General features: G+C 41.4%; 1 protein-coding gene across 1 annotated transcript in view; it reads left to right on the top strand.

The window, feature by feature from the left end:
• The first annotated feature begins 593 nt into the window (after positions 1-593).
• Positions 594-22,628, top strand: part of LOC146788832 (vomeronasal type-2 receptor 26-like) — a 529,710-nt gene continuing 507,675 nt past the window's right edge. The window contains exons 1-2 of the mRNA XM_085630977.1: positions 594-949; positions 1,414-1,711. Of these exons, the coding sequence (XP_085487103.1) occupies positions 594-949; positions 1,414-1,711 (654 nt within the window). The remainder of the gene's footprint in view (positions 950-1,413; positions 1,712-22,628) is intronic.

Genomic DNA, 22,628 nt, shown 5'->3' with positions numbered 1-22,628 from the left:
CTTAAATGTGGCTCCAAGTGACTGCATTACAAGTAGCACAAAAGTTTAAGTGAAAAAGTTTCTTAGAGTCAACTTTGTTGAATTTGCCAATGTTTGTTTGTGGTTGAGTGAAATGCTCTGGTTTACAAGACTAATATTCCTTTTAAAATCCATATCCCTGGAACCCTCAAGTACATGTTTTTCCTTGTGGTGTCTAAAATAGATAAAATACAGTCTATTTTTATAAATTTGTGTCAGATTTCTATAGTGTTTTGTTGATTTCTTACATTGTTCTAGTGCTGTTTTAATGCTTTATGCTTGTTACTTGGTGCAAGCCATGCTACTCTGCACCACAGCCACTCAGGGTTGAGCTGAGGGTTTGACAAACGAAACCTAAGATTCCTAATGGGGTTGGTAAGTGTATTACATGGTGAGGCCCCCAACCACACCATATAATACACCTTGTTTCCTCAATTTTTAATGGGTACAATGTGAAGAATTTGACGCTACACATTGCTAGACTCACCAAAACATTTTTGAGTTACAGTTTTGATGTTAAACACACACCAGGAAGTGGGAATGACATGGGAGATTTTTTTTCAGGCTACCCAGAAATGTCCCAGAACCCCTTTTTTGTGCCAGTGGACATTCCTAGTACTTGGGTGTACCATGAAGAGGGATGGAAGAAAGCATGTGAGGAAGATGAAATGCTGCTTGAAGTCAAAAATTTTGTGAGCAAAGGTTGGCCACTGGAGAGAAATATTTCTGCTGGGTTACAGGCATTCTCTAAAATTCCTGAAGAATCAACCATAGGAGATGATACTGTGTCAAGAGTAGATAAGTTGAGACCACCTGCCAAAATTCACATGAATTGGGTAAAGACTGTTCCTAATGGTAACTTGGGCACTCCTATCTGCAAGAGAAGGGTTAGATCTGTGTTTAGTTGGCCTTCAATGGATGATGGTATTGAGTGAGAGGTCAAAGATGAGTGGTATGCACAATTCAGAGAAAAGAATAAAGACGTGTTGTCACCCTTTGGTTCCGATTGTACTACCTGGTGGTCATGGAAGGACCTTTTATTCTTTTGCCACAGCAACATCGGTATTCCTTTGTACTCATAAGTTTTTACAGTAGATGGCCTGAAGTATATTTTGCATTAGACCCATGTTCTAAGGAAGTTGTTGAATTTTTGATAGATGTGTTTTCCAGATAAGGTTTTGCAGCATTTGATGGGTGAGTCCTAAGCTGCTCACCCTTGCTCCTGTCACTTTCCACATGGGGAGGAAAGGGATAACGAGGAGTGAGGCTGCTTGTTACTGTCTCTCCTGTGGTGAAAATATCAAAAATGGCACTCTGTAAAATAGAAAATATTGAGACATTGTCTTCTGGTATTCTGCGTAATAAGTAACTCAAAGAAATGTATTTTTCTTGCAGCATTTCCCACCGTTTCATTCGACATTACTTCACCCTTGTTTACGCCATTGAGGAGATTAACAAGAACCCTGACCTTTTACCCAACATCACCCTGGGCTTAGAGGTCTATAATTCATGTGCCAATGAGGCCAAAGCAACGCTGAGCACCATGGCCTTATTATCAGGAAGAGAGGATCTGGGCCCAGCCCCTAACTACAGATGTCAGTCCAGTGGGGTCCTGGCTGCTGTCATCGGTGATATGTTACCGTCCACATCTGTTGCTATAGCAACCATCACTGAGCTCTACAGGTACCTGCAGGTAAACTTGTGTGACATGCTTTGACATTCTTTATGCTGATTGCCAATGCACAGCACATTTATTTTTCCTTTTATACACAATGTACCAGGTTCAAACTCTTTAAAAGGCTTTCAGTGGGTTTGGAAACGCATGAGTCGGGGCAGAGGGTGCTCTGTTCATTGACTTTCTCAGTAGATCTCATGAGTGCCCAGGAGATGATTCTTGTAGGTACAGCATGGCTTAGAAGTAAGGCTCCCGGTTTTATGGTATTTATTTTTTTAACATTTTCGTTAGTATTTATCCTTATTTATTTTTTGGCCATTCCATTGATTTTTATTCATATTTGTTTTGTGTTTTGAGAATAAATGGAGTTTTTTAAGTGGTGAACATGCACTCTTACATCAATGCCTGTCTCGTTTTAGCAAATAAAGCAGCCAAATATAGCAAAAAACACTGCACCCACAGGGAAATAATAACATTACATATATATGCAGCTGCCTGGGTGATATTGAATACCCCTAGGTGGGCGTCTGTGGGAGCAGCCTTGAGGGAACTACACTGGCTTCCAGTACAGGCCAGAATCATCTTTAAGGATATGTGCTTCCACCACAAGATTGTCAACAAGAAAGCGCCGAGGTACCTGCGCCCACTACTTTCTGCGTATAGACCCACCCGGAACCTTAGATCCATGGGCACGACTAAGTTGGTAGTACCTAAGGTCCCTAAGGCACAATCAGGAGAAAGATCCTTTGGCTTTCTTGTGGATAAGGCTAAGGCCTGGAACAACCTACCTATTGAATTGAGGATCCACCCATCTAAAACAATACTTTGTAAAAAAACTGAAGACCTGGTTCTTTTAAGCACTCCCTGGGGACTGGTGTTAGCTTCAGGCTACAGGGCTTCTTGCTTTAGGATCAGTGGGACTTGGGGCGGGGGGTAGGGCTCAGTGGTATTGGTCTGTGATGTCCTAGCGCGGGGAGACTCTGTTGTAGTAACCAGGTGCTTTATGAGCATAATTATATAAATATCGCGAAGACCCGGAAGGTTTTGTCCCGCCTGTTCGCGATGTTTTTTTGCATGATCGCGTTGGAAATGTGTCGCCAACTTGCCCATGGGCGCAGTCATCTTGTTTTCACTTGTCCCGCCCGCTCGCCATGCTATTTCCTGTTCCGGGTCGCGTAATGCATGCTCGCGCTTCGAGAACGCGTATTGCGTGTTCGTGATGCTTTTTGCGTGCTCGGAGGGAAAATATCTTGCGAACTTGCCCATGCGGACGCAATGGGCGCGGCCATCTTGTTTTTCACTCTATGCTTTTTTGATCTTTTTTATTTATTATCTCTCTCTCTATTTTCCTGACTCTATATTTTTTTTGTTTTTGTCTACTTTTTGTGTGTTTTTAACTACTTTTTCACTCTTTTTCTATTACCTGCTTTTTTCATTTCTTTTACTTACTTTTTTAATTTTTACCTTTTCTTTTCCGCCCCCCCTGCCTACCCCAGAACCAATGCAAAGGGCCACAGGGGGCATCGCAGCCTGAGCCGCGACCTCCTTCCTTGCGGAAGGCGGCGCCCACAAGGGGTGCAGGCACGGGCCTTATTTGGGGAGGTGGAGTTGGCCGCACTGGTTTTTTTTGTGCAACGCCACCTCCCCTTAACCCTGGCCGCAGGCGGCAGGCCTGGGTCTGGGTACAGGCTCCGGGAGCGTCGGCAGCAGTGGGGAAAGGTGCGCATGGCAGTGTTTCACTGCTCGGGTGTCCGGCGCAGCCAGAACCAGCTGACGCACTGGTGGTCCGATATCCTGGACCGGGAGCAGGACCTGCTGGACCTGCTAGGAGTGGAGGTCCTGGGTCTTTGTGAGTAGCTATTTAATTATTACTACTTTGTGTCTGTTCTTCTACTACTCTGTGTTATATAGTGCGAATATATTTTTTTTCCGACCAGCTAAAATGCTGCTGCTTACATACTTTACAGGTAATTTATGTTTAAAAATCTTCTGTGATTGTTATGACACAGGTGCTCTGCGCTACTAATCTTGTTATTTGCATCTTTGCGTTTGCGTTCGTTTTGCGTGATTATGTAAGAGTTTATTTTAGAACACTTAAGTTAGGTAATGCTAGTAAAACAGATCTCATATATATCTGTAAAAGCTCAATGCATTTGCTGATATTCACAGATTAAAAATACCCAAATCTTTTTTCGTCCTCACATTTAACAATCGATTGTCATTACATAATAGAAAAAAATGCATATATTTTATTATTTGCCCTCAGTTGTCCAGTATTTGCATGTTGTTTAAGCGTGTGCTATCGACAACATATTCTAAAGGGTAAAGTATTGTAAACTATACCTCGTGAGGATACTTAGAGAACACTGAATAAACTGCAAGTGCAAAGTAACTATTAGATTGTAGTTGCTGGGAATGCAGTAAGAACCACTAATAAAGTGTCATGAGACTGACAAAAGAATACATCGAAGAATTTAGGGTATTAAATAATGGGCAAAGGCTACATATATAGAAAGCCCAAATACAAACTTTTAAACAAGGTAAATCTATAAGTTTCCTTAGCTATGTGCAAATAACGCATTAAATAACAATGTGCAAATATCGCAATAACAGATATAAGCCAGTATTAGAACTAAATGAGAGCTGTCTGGTTTAACATTCGGCATTACTACTAAACCAGTCTGTAAAGTGCTCTAGTGCCTATACATGTGATAAATAGTGCAAAACATACAAAGTTATAGAACATTCATAATTATAGGAGCTAGTAGAGCCTGTTCAAGCCTGAACAGAATAGCCTTAAAATGCCATTAATTAAAAAGCAGTTAACAGTTAGTACATATGCACACAAGATCTGAATCTACCCAGACTAAAAATCAATTGCCAGAGAAATAAAGAGCCTCATGCTCTATAGGAATCAGAGCACAAATGTAAGATTATAAAAAATTGTATAAATCCTCGCTGTTATTGAGGCCATTCGGCATTTTGGTATCTAGGGACAGTATAAAGTGAGTCTCCAATTGACGGAGAATTTTTTCACGATTCCCACCCCATCCGGAAATGGGAAACGCCCCTAGAACAGTGTACTTTAAGTCCTTGAGTTTGTTATTATGATTTATGAACCAGCTTAAAATGTCTTGCCACCGGGTAATTAGGGTCCGAGTTGACGATGGCCCTCACATGTTGCAAGATGCGTTTATGTACGGGAAGTTTCGTACTCCCAATGTAGTCAAGACCACAGGTGCAGCGCAGTTTGTATACAGTGTACTCAGGGTGACATGTTAAGTGTTCCTTGATAGGAATTCTTTTGTTGCTAAATGCCGTGGTGTAATCAACACTGTTAGTTGCAAATGTGCAGGTGCCACAGGAATTACACTTAAAAAAGCCCTTTGTAGTCAACCAGGTGGTTTTGGGTGTATTTTCTGGGCTTGGTTTAACAAGTGCATCCCTCATAGAGGGAGCTCTGGTGAATGTGATTGCAGGTGTTTCTGATAATAATGATTTGAGTGTAATATCTGTCAGCACAATAGGCCACTGCGAATATAGAATGCTGCGAAACTTACTCTCCTGCTGACTAAAAGTTGTAATGTATCTCACATTGCTTTTTATCAGTCTCAGCATCAAGTTTAAGTGAGGCAAGAGATGGTACTCGGTATTTTCTAGGAATAATTAATTCCTCTCTAGGTGGCAAGTTAGCTTTTGTTAATGCTTGGTTCAAGATAGTTTTGGTATACCCTCGCTCAAGGAAGCGAAGAAAGGCCTCATTTTGGCATGATGCGCATTCGGATTCCTCACTGCAAATGCGGCGAATTTGAAGGAATTCGCCGTATGGAATGCTGCGAATGGTGTAGTGGGGGTGGGCACTATGTGCATGCAGAATAGAATTACCCACGGTTACCTTATGATGTTATTTGGTATGTAATTCACCCGCATTAACATTCAGAGATACATCAAGAAATTGAACATTTTTGTCATCCATATTAGCTGTAAATTTCAAATTCAAATCATTGCAATTGATGGACTCAATAAAATCACTGTCCGATTGTCTGGTACCCTTCCATATCATGCAGATATCATCAATATAACGACAAAAAAACATCACATTGTTGGCTCAAACAGTCTGATATTTGGCCCTGAGGACATGCTCCTCCCACCTGCCTACATGCAAGCATGAATAGCTGGGGGATAAACGTGCCCCATTGCTACCCCTGTCAGCTGCTGATGGATATCGCCACCAAAAAGGAAATTGTTATTGTGAAGGCACAGTTCAATCATTCTCATCAACATGATGTTATGTCCCCTCATCCCTATACCTCTTTCTGATAAATATTACTTAACTGCTGACAGACCATTTGTGTGATTAATGCTAGTATATAATGATTCTATGTCCATTACAACTAATATGTATATATATATATATATATATATATATTCACTGAAAAAACATAGGTTTCGGGGGCGTTATAGTTAGCTGGACTTTTCACTCGTACAAAACCATTGAAATTGCCCCGTTATAGTTAGTTCAGCTAACTATAACTCGCGCACCCGCAATGCACTGCTGATGACGTCACATATTACATCACTCATGACATGGTCAATGACATTACTCATGACATCACTGATGACACCTCAAATGACATCACTGACGACATCACTGATGACATCATCCTATGAATGTGTGTTTTTCTGAAAATTACATATGTTTTATATATGTATATCTCAAGGTCGATGGAAGAATAAATGGGTAGAGAAGTGTCTAAATGGATGATTTATTTTTGAAAAATTGATTGTATAACTCACTGATTAAGTGTATCTTAGTGAATACATGGCTTAGTGAGTAATGTTTAAATATGTAAATATCTGTATCAGTCTCTCACTTTGTGTATAAGTGGCTGCATGGGTTGGTGAGTAGCTACATGAGTATCTATATAGGTTATTAGTTAGTTTTTGGAGTATCAGTATGAGTATCTGAGTGTCTGTATGGTTCGGTGGGGGGTATTACGTAGTGCATAGGTGCATGAATGAGTGACTCACTGTTTGTATGTGTTGAAGACAGCATGTGTGCAGGACTGTATGGGTGAATGAGTGTGTGCATGGGTGTGTTAGTGAGTAAATGACTGTCTCAATAGTGTTTTTATGAGTAACTACATATGTTTTAAACTAGTATATGTGACTATTGGTGTATATAAGTGAGTATATGTGAGAGTGAGGGATTGAAAGAGTTCCTGTATGAATAAGTATGTGTTTCTATAAGTGATTGTTTAAAAGACTAAGTATGTGTAAGTTTCTGTAGAAGTAAGTGTGGTGGTGTGTGTATAACTGTATATGCAAGTAAATGGATGTTTGATTCTTTATTAGCATGAGTGACTATGTGTGTGAGTAACTCTATGGATTAGTGGTGTTGTGTAACAGTATGTATAGGTGTATGAGTACATATGATGAGTGAGTACATGTATGAGTGACTGTATAGGACTGTTGGTGAATGAGTGGATGTGTATGTGGATCTTAGAATTACTGAATAGGTTGTTGTAACTGGTATTGGTATGTCCATTGTTTTGAATAGTTTAGTTTCTATTTTTGAATGTGTGTATCAAAGGTTATATTAGGGGGAGAGGAGGTCTGCCACTCTATCACATGGATGATGTCATCAGTGATGTCATCAGTGATGTCATGAGCGATGTCACTGATCATGTCATAAGTGATGTAATATGTGACGTCATCAGCAGTGCATTGCGGGCGTGCGAGTTATAGTTAGTTGAACTAACTATAACGGGGGAATTTCAATGGTTTTGTACGAGTGAAAAGTCCAGCTAACTATAACGTCCCTGAAACCTATGGTTTTTTCAGTTAATTTCTAAGCTTTTTAAATGCTAATTCCTAACTATAACGTGCCTGAAACCTATGGGTTTTTCAGTGAATTTCAAATGTTTTTTAAATGCTAATTTCCAACTATGCCTACAGAGATAGGACATGTGAAGAAAGAAAAAACGCACTGAAAGAAAAAAAAGAAATGCAGAAAGAAGCAAAAGAAGTCCTCAAAGACAAAGAAAAGTGCAGGAAGAAGGATAACATGCAGAAAGAACAAACAGTAGAGCATAAAGAAGCCTTGTTGCAAAATCATCCTGTACCCTCAACTTTTTTAGACGGATAATGGTGGTAACTGAGTCTGACTAACCAGTCCTAGAGCCAGTGCTATGTTAAAATACACTCAGAATACAGTGAAAACACCTACATACACTAGGGAGCACTATGCGCTGGGGTCCCCCTGTGATTAGCATGACCTCCTCTGTAAGCCCCTAGTATATAATAGGGCAGGGGATTAAAACTACCTTTTAAAACCCGCCACAGGGCGTGTTTGCACACGTCACCTCAGGCCCCGTCCCCTCCCTTTCCCACTGTGTAAACACGCCCTGTGGATGTTTTAAGTTGGGAGATTAAGTCCCCTTGAATCCTGAGGGTCCCTAGGGTCCAACGAGACCACTAGGTACCTCCAGTAAGCGCCACAGAGCTGCGTTGCAGAGAGATGTAAAAAGGGGCACGTCCTAGACCACCTCTCTGCAACGCAGCACAGTGGCGCTTACTGGAAGCACCTGGTGGGCTAATTGGCCCCCAGGGTCCCTCAGGATTGAAGGGGAATTATTTACCCAATTTAAAACGCGCCACAGGGCGTGTTTGCACAAATTAACTCAGGCCCCGTCCCCTCCCTTCACCACTGTGTAAACACGCCTTGTGGCTGTTTTTAGTTGGGAGATAAAGTTCATTTTAATTCTGAGGGTCCCTTGGGTCCAACTAGCCCACTAGGTACCTCCAGTAAGCGCCACAGAGCTACGTTGCAAAGAGGTGTAAAAAAGTGGCACGGCCTGTACCACCTCTCTGCAACGCAGCTCAGTGGCGCTTACTGGAAGCACCTGGTAGGCTAGTTAGCCCCCAGGGGCCCTCAGGATTAAAGGGGAATTATTTCCCCAACTTAAAACGCGCCACAGGGCGTGTTTGCACACATCACCTCAGGCTCAGTCCCCTTCCTTCCGCACTGTGTAAACGCGCCCTGTGGCTGTTCTAAGTTGAGAGATTAAGTCCCCTTGAATCCTAAGGGTCCCTAGGGTCAAACTAGCCCACTAGGTACCTCCAGTAAGCGCCACAGAGTTGCGTTGTATAAAGGTGTTAAAAGGGGCATGGCCTCAGAACACCTGTCTGCAGGGAGCTCCCTGGCGCATACTGGAGGTACCTGTTGGGCTAGTTGGCCCTCAGGGACCCTTTGTATTGAAGGGGAATGAATTCCCCAACTTACAACTGGCCAGGGGGCACGTTTGCTGCAAGGAGGGGGCGTGCCTCCGGCACGATGCTGGTCTTTTATTTATTTTATTTTTTTAAGAAGGAGGGCCCGTGTGGCCTCCCCTTCTATTTCTAATTTATTGGCCCTGGGGACCCCATCCCCCAGGGCCTGCACCCTAATTTTTTTTTGGAAAAAATACATTTGACCCTCCCAAGGCCTTAATCGGCCCCGGGGACCCCAACTCCCGGGTCATGGCCTTTTTTTTTTATTCTTAAGGAGGGGGGCTGTGTTGCCCCCCTCCTCAGGCCACTTATGGCCCCGGGGACCCCATCCCCCGGGGCCTGCCTTTGTTTTTTATTATTTAAAAAATATATATATTTATAGAAACACCTAGGACATGCTGGACAAACCGTATGTACCTATCGCCATGACAATTTGCATGATATTCATTAAAAGCCGACTATGCATACAATGAATCCACCTGGAATGTATTTACACCGCTAGTGAAGCTCTGACGTGTCTGACGCCCTACCGTGCCTAATCCTGGCGCCCCAGCCGGTGGATACTCTCCAAGTAGACACCCTTGTTGTTTATTTATACAAACATGGGTAGCTATTGACGGGCACATTTAATACACACGCACACCAAGCAATTCAAAGGTGATTCAACAAAAATTCAACCCAACTATGCAAGAAACCCCCCTCACGGTTAATAAAACACACATCCACCACCGGATGTGTAATACGTTTTATTTTACACCCTGGAAAGGAGACAAACCTCACTTGAGAGTCACAGTGTGCTCCTGGCTGAGCCCAATGCTGTGTCACACCCACCAGTGCCCGCCGAGTGCCACACACCTCTGTGTTGTATTCCACCAGCTAGTGCGTATGCTATGACACTCTCTAGCCCATGTGCACTGTAACACCACCCCGTGAATATGTCATGCCACACTTGCCTTCGCACGGTTTATATTGCCCCATCTAACGTGCCTTCCTCGATGCCTATGTTATAACGCACATCGCTATGCCATACATATTACAATCTGGGATCCATATCTTTGTCACAGTGCATATGCAACGTTACACTCCCCAGCACATATTTTATATTACAACTTTAGAGACTAGTTAGGTTACACAACACTGCCCTGTGCATATTACACTCCAAGGCGCATATCGCATACACGCATTAGTGCCTGTGCTATCTCACGCTCTCCAATGAATCTGTCATGGCGCACAATGTATTGCATATTATATTTCACGCCCCGGTTCATCTTATATCACACTTTTTGGTGCATAGTTTATACCATATACTATATCTAGTTTTCATTTTCAATCGTGCTCTCAGGACTATGTTCTATATAACACTGCGTCCACCTACCCTTTTCACGGGCATTACATTTTGCGATGGGGGTGGAGTGTCAGGGGGTGTTTCTGCCAAGTGAGCCCGGAGTCACAGTCACAAACGTCCTCTTCTTCCTGAATAAAAGTGAGATTATGCTGCATACTTGTTCATATTTTAAGTAGTTCGCACAGACACAAATTTTAAAAACAATAAAGTTCCTAATACCCACCTTTCCTGAACAGTTAGCTTGCTGTCCCATCCACCTCCTCCCTATCCTCTGTTGTCTGAATCCATGGACTAGCCTACTCCCTCCTGCCATGCATGGTCTGATGTGCTGCCACTGCCCTCCATTTAGCATGATGTACCAGTCCACTCCTCCTGCCCTCCATTGCCCAATTCTATGGCCCATCATTGACCTCCTGCTTAGCCTCTGTGCTTAGCTTGCTACCCCTATTCTCCTTCCCCCTGCCCTCAAATGTCTTTGTGCATGCCCCTGCTCCATCCTTTTTGCCCACTATGTTCCATGGACCTGCCACTCCTATCTACTCTGAGTGTTCTGTTGAGCTGCCACTCCCCTCTCACCTGCCTAGCATTGTCAGATGACTGTAACCTGTCCCTGCCACCTCCACCCTGCCTGTCCACATGCCATGCCCCTATCCCCTTCCTCCTGTCCTCCATGGTCCATTTTAATGCAACACCCTTATGCCCTCCCTGGTCTGTTGTGCTGCAACTGCTCCTCCTGCCTGCTCCGCGCGGTCTGTTGTGAGGCCCCTTCTCCTGAACTCTCTTGATAGTGCCCAGGTCCTGACCCTCCCTTCTATCCTCCATGGTCCTTTGTGCATGCCCCTGCACCCTCCTTCTTGCCCATCATAGCCATTGTGCTGCCACTAACCCTCCCGCTTGCCATGCATGGTCTTCTGTGCTGCCATGGCCCCTCCCACCTTCCCTGTGTGGTCAGCTAGCTGCCCCATACCCCCTCCCACTTTCCCTCCATGGTCTATGTGTATGCCATCATAGTCTCACTGTTGCTCTCCATGGTGTGTCTTGTTTCTAGTGCCTATCCTGTCTGACCACCATGGTCATCTTGCTGCTCCTGCCCTGCCCCCTTGCCCCCAGCCCTCTGTTTCCATGTGCAGACCCCTATTCCCTCCCTCCTGGCTTTTCTGTTCCATTGTAATGCCCCTGATCCATCCCTCCTGCCATTTATGGTCTGTTATGCTGCAGCTTTCTCTCCTGTCTGTCCATTATGGTCAGCTAGCTACCATTGCCTCTTTCCCCTCTGTTCTCTGTTGTCCATGTGCATGGTCCTGTCCCCTCTCTATTGCTTTCTATGGATTGTTGTGCGGCACTCCCATCCCTCATGCCCTGTGTGGTGTATTGTGCTGCTGCAAACCCTGATGCCTGCCCTGTAGGGTCAGTTTGGTGCACCTCTCCATGTCCCTCCTGTCCTCTATTATCCGAGTCCATGTCCCTACCCCAATTCTTCCTGCCTACCATGATCTAATGTACCATACTTGCGAACATTTTGAACTTGGTAAGAGGGAGATTTTGAAAAAAACTGGGGTATTGATTTTCCCCTTTGAGTTACATTGAAAAAGAGGAGATTGTAGACAAGAGACAGATCAAATAAAGCCCATTTGAGCTTAAAAACATTGGACGTTTCCTGGCTGAAATGGGTCTGTTGGCATGTATGGTGTACTACCACTGCCTCTTCCTTCTGCCCACAATGGTCTATTATATTGCCACAGCCTCTCTTGCCAGTCCTGTATTATTGGTTTGTTATTCCTGCCACCCTTTCCACTGCCCTCCATAGTCTGTTGTGCTGCCACTGCCCTTCCTGCCTGCCCAGTGTGGTCAAATTGTAGCCTCTGCACTCTCCTACCTGCCTTCAATTTTCAGAGTCCGTGCCCCTGGCCTCTGCCTCTCCCTATCCCAATGAACAACTAGATTGCTAACACTCTATATTTATTACAAAAGTGTGGAACGCCTGACGTAATCTTGATGTAATCAAAACTGTAATACCTAGAGCATTTCCTTTAGAAATTACATATATGAGAGGGTCTTATTTCCATCAAAATTATGGTTAGTGCTCTAAAAAACTAAAATGAGGACATATTTTCTGAGTTTTCAAATAGCGACAAAGAACTTTAAAATTATTTGTAATCTTTATTTTTTTTTATCCAGTTGACCACTTGATTAAATGTTGCACCTAGGGGAGAGGATGTGGTGTTACTTCCAGAGCTGCAGACTTTGAAACTGGGGAACCAGGTTGGAGTTTCTGCTTCAGCTCAACATTCTGTGATTCTGGTCAAATCACTTAATCTCCCCATGTCTACAACCAAAATGAATTTGATCTTGTGTGATGTAACCAATGCTCATGTAAAGCACTCCAATACCTGACAAGTCTGCACTATATAAAACTGCAAATACACAAAAAATAAGTGTTTTGCACACTTCTGTCATTGGGCTATATGTGGGCTACATCTGGGTGATATTTGTGCAGCATTTTGGCTCTTTTGTCTCTGGTGGCCATCTTGGGAGATTTATTTGTTATGAAGTTTCCTAATGTTCTCATTTACTGCAGTCTCCTCAGTTCGAAATGCTTTCAGTTTTTTACTTTGATTCCATCAAAAAGGTATTCAGGTATGTCACACATTTGCCATAAATTCTGAATGTTAGCACTCTAGTTGCTCATTAGATCACTGTAGTAAAGCTACTGCTCACCACGGAAGTCTGCTGCTGGTATTAAAAGTGCATGTTTCAGTCTGCATATCAGATTTTTTTTAGGAAATAGAAGAGGATTTGAGAAGTCACTCAAAATGTGCCCTTATTTTTCTTTCTTCAGCACTAATCCTAATTTCTTTGACAAAATGAAGCCCTCATTGTGTTCCTTTTTAAATTAAATCTTTTAAGTGTTACCAGTTTATTTAAATCAAGATGACTTCAGGTGTGCCATACTTTTCTCATAAGTAAGACAGTAAGCGCTCTAGTTGTTCTTAAGAACACTCTGGGACATTCTGTCATTGGGCTATACTTGGGCTACATCTGGGTGTTATTTGGGCTACATTTGGGCTCTTTTGTCTCTGGTGGCCATCTTGGGAGATTTATTTGTTATGAAGTTTCCTAATTTCCTCATTTACTGCAGTCTCCTCTGTAGTTAAAACTTTCAGTTTTTTACTTTGGTTCCATCAAGAAGGCATTCAGATGTGTCACACATTTGGCATGAATTCTGAATGTTAGCACTCTAGTTGCTCATTAGATCACTGTAGTAAAGCTACTGCTCACCAGGTAAGTCTGCTGCTGGTACTCAAAGTGCATGTTTCAGTCTGCATGTCAGAATTTTTTTATGAAATAGAAGAGGATTTGAAAAGTCAAAATGTGCCCTAATTTTTCTTTCTGCAGAACTAATCATAATTTCTATGGCAAAATGAACCCCCTCATTTTGTTCCTTTGTACATTAAATGTTTTATGTGTTACCACTTTATCCCAATCAACATGGCTTCAGGTGTGCCACACTTTTGTCATAAGTTAGACTGTAAGCTCTCTAGTTGTTCGTTAGAACACTCTGGGACATTCTGTCATTGGGCTATACTTGGGCTACATCTGGGTGATATTTGTGCTACATTTGGGCTCTTTTGTCTCTGGTGGCCATTTTGGGAGACTTATTTGTTATGAAGTTTCCTAATTTCCTCATTTACTACAGTCTCCTCAGTAGGAAATACTTTCAGTTTTTTACTTTGATTCCATCAAGAAGGCATTCAGATGTGTCACACATTTGCCATGAATTCAAAGTGTTAGCACTCTAGTTGCTTATTAGGTCACTGTAGTAAAGCTACTGCTCACCAGGGAATGCTGCTGCTGGTATTGAAAGTGCATGTTTCAGTCTGCATTTCAGAATTTTTTAATGGAATAGAAGAGGATTTGAGAAGTCACTCAAAATGTGCCCTAATTTTTCTTTCTCCAGCACTAATCATACATTCTATGGCAAAATGAACCCCCTCATTTTGTTCCTTTTTAAATTAAATGTTTTAAGAGTTACCACTTTATTCCAATCAAGATGGATTCAGCTGTGCAATACGTTTGTCATAAGCAGAACTGTTAGCACTCTAGTTGTTCTTTAGAACACTCTGGGAAGCTGCAGTAGAACACAAAGGAATCAACTGACAGTCTCTGCCCTTGTTGGATGTACATGTTTTACTGAGAATGTCAGACTTCAATCTCACAAGACTGATAATGTGAATTTACAGAAAATATGCTCTCAGTTTAGCTTATAGATCACCTTCCAAAACTCTGTTAGAAAAGCATGAGAAAATAGTTTTCTCTCAAACATGATTCCTGATATCACAGCAGAAGGCTTTTTCACATTGTAAAATCACCTTAGAACACACCACAATTCCTAAAACGAGTATGGTACCATCAACAAATGATTTATAATGTAACTAAAGTCTTAAAACCTTCTATTAACTGCAATGCTTTTTAATGAGGTGCTATCATCTATATTGGTCCCAAGATGGCTGCCAACACTTCTTGGATGAAGTACTGACAGCCAATCAGATCTCACGATGAGATTTGTGGTTAGGCTCTGCCCAGATATATCTATCTTTTTAACTCTAATTTTCTCAGGAACTACTGAACGGATTTACACCATTTAAGCAAAAGGCATGAGTCTGAACTGAGGACTACCTCTTTGCTAAATTTGGTGTAATTCCATTCAGCAGTTCGGGCTGTAGTTGCGTCAACAGGTCCTATGGGAAAATGCATGGGGAAAACGCGTTTTGGGACCCCCCTTTTTTCTCGGCCCCTGCTTGACAAATCACCGTGACATTGTCAGGATAGGAGCGTACCGGAGCTGGCCAAAAGTTTGGAAAATTTCGCGAAGATTCGTCAATCAGCACCAACGTTATTCCAAATAGAATGTTGCGGATTTCCTATGGAAAATAGGTCCTAACTATAACTACCTACTGGCGACTGCCAGTAGGTAATATACATAAATATATATATATATATCTATATATATATATACATATATATATATATATATATATATATATATATATATATATATATATATATATATATATATATATATATATATATATATATATATATATATATATATATATATATATATATTCACTGAAAAAACCATAGGTTTCACACATGTTATAGTTAGTGGAAATTTTACTGATAAAAAACCAATGAAATTGCCCCGTTATAGTTAGCGCAGGCAACTATAACTCACGCGACCACAATCCTCTGCTGATGCTAATACTGTATTTAGACACTTATTTGCCCATGTCTTCTTCCATACATTTTTAGCAATACATATATTACAAATATTTTTTTTTCATAAAGACACATATGTCATCAGCAGAGGATTGCGGTCGCGTGAGTTATAGTTGCCTGCGCTAACTATAACGGGGCAATTTCATTGGTTTTTTATCAGTAAAATTTCCACTAACTATAACATGTGTGAAACCTATGGTTTTTTCAGTGAATTTGCAAGGTTTTTTAAATGCTAATTCCTAACTATAACGTGTGTGAAACCTATGGTTTTTTCAGTGAATTAGTACGGTTTTTTAAATGCTAAGTTTTTTTCCCTTATAATAAGCCCTGTACATTTGGTGGCCTACGGCCACCAAAAGCACAGGGGGTGGGGTAAGTGTGGACAGTGTTTTTTTCCATTGTAATAAGCCCAGCACATTTGGTGGCCTTCGGCCACCAAAAGCACAGGGGGTGGGGTAAGTGTGAATAGTGTTTTTTTTATTTTTATTTTTTTACCGTACGCTTACCGTAAGCGTACGGTAAGCGTACCCCGTGAAATTGCCGAAAAAAAAATAAAACCGTTTTTGCACTTGGGGGATGTTTGGGGACTCCCTCCACATGACTATGTGGGAGGGAGTTGTCAAAACAGCCCCTTTACATGTTTTTGGGCTTCCGATTTTAAAAATCTCTCTCAGTGCGAGAGACAAAATGGCGGCCGCCGCTTCCTGGTTTCGGCCGATTCGAATGTTTACTAAGATCTAAGAGCCAATCAGAATCGCGCTCGCGCACGCCACCGTACGCTTACCGTAAGCGTACGGTAAGCGTACCGTAAGCTGGCTCAGATATATATATTGATTTAAAGGCTATTTTCTCAGAATCTACTGAACAGATTTACACCAAACCTACAAAAGGCACTTCCTTGACCTAGGGACTACCTCTCTGCCAAATTTTGAGTAATTCTGTTCAGCCATTCGGGCTGTAGCTCGTTCTAAAGGTCCTATGGAAAAATGCATGGGAAAAACGCGTTTTGGGACCCCCCTTTTATCTCAGCCCCCGCTTGACGAATCCCCCCGAGACTTTCAGGGTAGGAGCGGAGCGTAGCGCCCCACCTATTTTGAGAAATTCGCGAGGATTCGTCGACCGGCGCCAAAGTTATTCAAAATAGAATGTTGAGGTTTTCCTATGGAAACGTGGTCCTAACTATAACTACCTACTGGCGACCGCCAGTAGGTAATATATATATATATATATTCCTTCCTCAAAGTCAGGTCATTCAAAGACCGAGCCCCTTGTCAAGTGGTGCATGACACCGGTTATGCCTGAAAACTGGCAATTTCCATCACTCCAATTTCTTCGAATAAATGCACACGCGGAGTCTCAGATATGCTTTAGTAGCCGTTTATTGCTCATTACGCATTTCGTCCGCAGACTTGATCACACGAACATACAACAATTCACGTGTGTTTAAATAAAGTTCATTCAAACCAACACCCCCAGTTCATGGTAATCAACAAACGGCTACACTTTTGGGAAAACATGGCAGCCATTTTGTAACGTGCAGTATAGATCCAAAGTAACACTAAATTCGTGAATAGTTCTTCATATCTTTGTTTGAGAACTACTATTACTACATTCTTTATACACATCATTTTTTATCATTTTCAGGCATTTTTCATAACATTCGTTTTATTCAAAGGAAATATTTTAAACATATGTGCATACTTTTTAAGCATTTCAATAGAGCGGAATACCAGCCTTGTTATCATTGAGACATAGTGTCTACTCCACATTGTGACATCAAATATATAAACTGTCAGTTTCGACAAATGTTCCACAATACAGCATTTTTCACCAGTATATTAGGTTTAGTGCCTTTTGATCAGACTAATTGCACTAATTACTGAATGCAGATAAGAGACTTTTTATATGTATAGTATTGGTGCATTTATAACAATTTTGTGTTGTTTGGTATCTTTTCCTTTTTCACGTTAATTGAATCCTGGTGCAACATTTGGCTAAAATGCAAAGATGGTAACTAGATAGTGGCAGTAAGATATAATATAGTATTATAAAGTGTTTGAAACAATTAGTCTGATCAAAAGGCACTAAACCTAATATACTGGTGAAAAATGGTGTATTGTGAAACATTTGTCGAAACTGACGGTGGCACTAGACTGATAACATGATTAGTGGGGAATATTATTTATAGCTATAATACCACTAGCGCGATTTGTAAAGCATATATAATGAAGCGATTAGCCTAATGTTGGTGCAAGACTATAAAATTATCAGCAATATGATGATAACAGTACCAACGGATGTTTGTTTATTTATTTGATGCCACAATGTGGAGTAGACACTATGTCTCAATGATAACAAGGCTGGTATTCCGCTCTATTGAAATGCTTAAAAAGTATGCAAATATGTTTAAAATGTTTCCTTTGAAAAAAACGAATGTTATGAAAAACGCCTGAAAATGATCAAAAATGATGTGTATAAATAATGTAGTAATAGTATGGTCGTCAAACAAAAATAGGAAGAACTATTCATGAATTTAGTATTACTTTGGATCTATACTGCACATTATAAAATGGCTGCCATGTTTTCCCAAAAGTGTAGCCCTTTGTTGATTACCATGAACTGGGGGTGTTGATTTGAATTAACTTTATTTAAACACGTGTGAATTGTTGTATTTTTGTGTGATCAAGTCTACGGATAAAACGCGTAACGAGCAATAAACGGCTGCTAAAGCATACCTGAGACTCCGAGTGTGCATTTATTCAAAGAAATTGGATTGATATCTTTATATAGTTATATATGAAGAAACCACAATCCTGACCACATCAACTCCTCGGTGGTGGCAATCAGGTATTGTGCTTTATTTAACTTATGACATCAAATAATAACGTGACAAGTGCCCAGCATTACACGTTACTGTAAACATGAGCCAGTCTTCTAGTACATTTTTGGACACAGAAGTGTATATTTGTAATAACAAAATAGAGACTAGGCTGTTCAGGAAGAGTACGGCAGGCAATACAACTCTACATGCTGGCAGTGCTCACCCTGCACATCTAATAACCAGTATTCCTTACGGGGAGATGCTCCATTTAAGGAGAATATGCAGCAGTACACAGGATTTGAAGTTAGCACAACAGGCCAGTAAAAGCAGGTTCCTTGAAAGGGGTTATTTCAAACAAGTCATTGATAGTGCCATGGCCAAATCAATGAGATTTAGTAGGCAGGAACTACTAGAAACCTAGAAACCTGCAATACATGTAGAAGATCAAGTTAGTACAGGAACTTCTGATCAGTCATCTAAACAAATCAGTCCGTTTAGAATTATATCTGGTTATAGCAAGCAACATACGGAATTGTAAAGGATTATTAACCATAATTGGACTACCATTCTAAGTGATCCAGTCATTGGTCCCACCCTACCACAGAGAGCCTCCATTACATTCTGTAGGGCCCCGTCCATGAAGGACCGGCTGGTCAATACCAGTCCGGAAATTATCGAAAAAACGACATGGCTACATACCAACAGTGGTTTCTTTAAATGCAAAACTTGCAAGTCATGTATTCATGGTACCAACACGAAAACCTATAGAGATGGTTTCAGTAACAAAGACCACCTTATCAATAGGGTACTTACTTGCAAGACCGAATTTGCTGTTAACGTTCTTAAGTGTTCATGTGAATTAAGATATGTTGGAAGTACGAAGCATTCGGTGCATAAACGCATATTACAGCACCTTCGGGCAATAGCCAATCAGGACAACACCTATCCTGTGGCTAGAGATTTTAGAGAATTTCACCACAGTGATAATAAGGGCCTTAAATTCTTTGTCATTGATGCAGTAGTCACGAGTAGACGAGGAGGCGATAGGGAGTCCAAGCTTCGCAAACTTGAAACCAGATACATATTGCAGTTGGATACTAAACACCCGGGAGGATTGAACATTACGGAGGATTTACATACATGTTTACTTTAGCTCTGATTGGAAATTTTTATTGTAGAAGGTTAATTCCGTGTTTGGTTTTTACCCTTTTGATATTTATTTATTTTTTTATATTTCCAAATCATAGAGTGTGTGCGAATAGGTATTCTTTTTCACTCTTAGTATTGTAATGTAGCCAACCGGACTTTCTTTTAACCCCTTCCCTGCTCATGACGGAACCGTTCCGTCATGAGCCACGGTTGCCGTGTGCTCATGACGGAACGGTTCCGTCATGACAATCCTGTTGGCGGCCGCTCCGCCTGCGCGGCGCTGTTTCCCCGCCTGTGCGGGGCGACAACGCAAATGGGCGGAGTCATGACGGAACCGTTGCGTCATGAGCACAGCTCAACTGTGGCTCATGACGGAGCGGCTCCGTCATGAGCACAGGCCCACCGTGCTGCCCCCCTGCCCCCCCCCAGCGCTGCAGCGGAATGTCCACAGCAGCGAAGGGGTTAATCATGACATCAGTGTCAATTCCATTGTAAGATTTTGTGTTGTCTCATGAGCAGAGGAAGGTGAAGTGTGAGATAATTGGGGTCTTACACCTAGCATTCTCTCCATCTGCCTAGGTTTGCTTTGTTTTTGGGAAAAAACTTAAAAAAAAATATTACTGTGCTGAGATTTATGCCCCATGCACTTGGGGACAAGTCTGATAATATTTGAGATTATAATGTTAGGGTTAGTAAACATACAAGTATAAGATCTATCGTTATGATAGATATGACTGGGCTCAGTCAAACTTACATGTGAGATATGTTTCACCTACAGCAAGAAACTAATATCATCTGTTTTTAATCACGGTGAATAGGTTCTATTGATATAGTTTGTATTCTTAGTTTTTAACTTTTTGCATATCAGACTGACAAAATAGGCAAATATATGATGGCGGCAATGATAGATAGATATAGGGATTCAACCCATGATTGATTAAAGATACATTTAATAATATCAGGTATTACTGTGGTGGCTATTTTATAATGTGACAACCTTATATACATCAGTGCAGCTTACATATTTTGAAGAGGAATTCCACCTTGAGCTGGTCTAACATAACATGTTTTATACAGGGATGTATCCCTACATATATAATGTAATTGTATTATAATTTCATTCTTTAGTTGCAACAATGATTATGTTATAGGCTTTGATGAAAAATAATTGGCATTTATCCAATCATTTTCATAAGCTTTTGATATGTCATGAATGTTTACAGCGCTGTTTTTGCACAAATGCATATTTTGCACCTAAATTGCGTATTTTGCACTTAAATTGCGTATTTGCACATTTATCATGATTGTTTACATATCCAATAGCCACATATCAGCATCACAAAAATTGATTGTTAATCTTTCAAGTCCAACGAATTTCTATTGTTGTACCATGCTGCAGTATGTCTTTGATTTCTATTGGCAATCCAGTCTATGGTCTGTTTCAATCTTTGCACTGTCACTTTATAAGATGTGGTTCAATTGGCTCACTTTGTCATGTGATCAAGGCTCGGAGGAGCCGAAACGTTAAGGCGGCATTCTGCACCGAATAAAATATTTGCACTTATCGTGATGGTCCGTGTCCGTGTATGCTGGGGAAGTGGCGAGGACTTTGTTGCTGCCCATCTGCGGAGTGTTTAATATATCTATATATATATATATATATATATATATATATATATATATATATATATATATATATATATATATACATATTCACTGAAAAAACCATAAGTTTCACACACGTTATAGTTAGGAATTAGCATTTAAAAAACCTTGCAAATTCACTTAAAATATATCACGTCATCAGCAGTGGATTGCGGTCGCGTGAGTTATAGTTACCTGAACTAACTATAACGGGGGAATTACATTGGTTTTTTACGAGTGAAATGTCCAGCTAACTATAACATGTGTGAAACCTATGGTTTTTTAAGTAAATATATATATATATATATATACACATATATATATGCAAGAAAAGGTTACCCAATGTGAGGGGGCCACCACGGAGGATAATCGTCTGCCAACAAGAGTTCCACGAACTGAAGCCTGTCACCATCCATCACAGTATACGGCTCTACGTGTTTCAGGTTTCCCCTTGTTCACGAGCCTCACAGCATAAAACACAGCCACCTTTGATTGGAAACACCTGCTTTATTAAATAGGTACCGCCCCAGTGGGCGTGTCTTGACGGCATACTGAGCGTATGCAAGTTGATGCATTATGGTATTGGCAGTCCAATCAATATTATACCACAGTGGGTTGGTGTCAATGTTCCAAATAAGTGCAATAAAATCCACAGTGGGTTGACGTGAGGTTAAAAGCAGCTTTCGTGGAAATTAATAACCCCTTTGTTTTTGAAGACCTCAGCTCCACATTGGCACTTGGAAGTCCGGTGCCTAGGATCCGCAAACGTGCGGCGGGCCTTCCTCGCGACCAGGAAAGGCCGCTAAATATGCAAGAAAAGGTTTCCCAATGTGAGGGGGCCACCACGGAGGATAATCTTCTGCCAACAAGGGTTCCACGAACTGAAGCCTGTCACCATCCATCACAGTATACGGCTCTACGTGTTTCAGGTTTCCCCTTGTTCACGAGCCTCACAGCATAAAACACAGCCACCTTTGATTGGAAACACCTGCTTTATTAAATAGGTACCGCCCCAGTGGGCGTGTCTTGACGGCATACTCAGCGTATGCAAGTTGATGTATTATGGTATTGGCAGTCCAATCAATATTATACCACAGTGGGTTGGTGTCAATGTTCCAAATAAGTGCAATAAAATCCACAGTGGGTTGACGTGAGGTTAAAAGCAGCTTTCGTGGAAATTTATAACCCCTTTGTTTTTGAAGACCTCAGCTCCACATTGGCACTTGGAAGTCCGGTGCCTAGGATCCGCAAACGTGCAGTGGGCCTTCCTCGCGACCAGGAAAGGCTGCTAAATATGCAAGAAAAGGTTTCCCAATGTGAGGGGGCCACCACGGAGGATAATCTTCGGCCAACAAGGGTTCCACGAACTGAAGCCTGTCACCATCCATCACAGTATACGGCTCTACGCGTTTCAGGTTTCCCCT

The sequence above is a fragment of the Triturus cristatus genome, chromosome 10, assembly GCF_964204655.1.
Source record: "Triturus cristatus chromosome 10, aTriCri1.1, whole genome shotgun sequence".
Classification (NCBI taxonomy): domain Eukaryota; kingdom Metazoa; phylum Chordata; class Amphibia; order Caudata; family Salamandridae; genus Triturus; species Triturus cristatus.
This window is presented reverse-complemented; position numbering and strand designations above follow the sequence as displayed.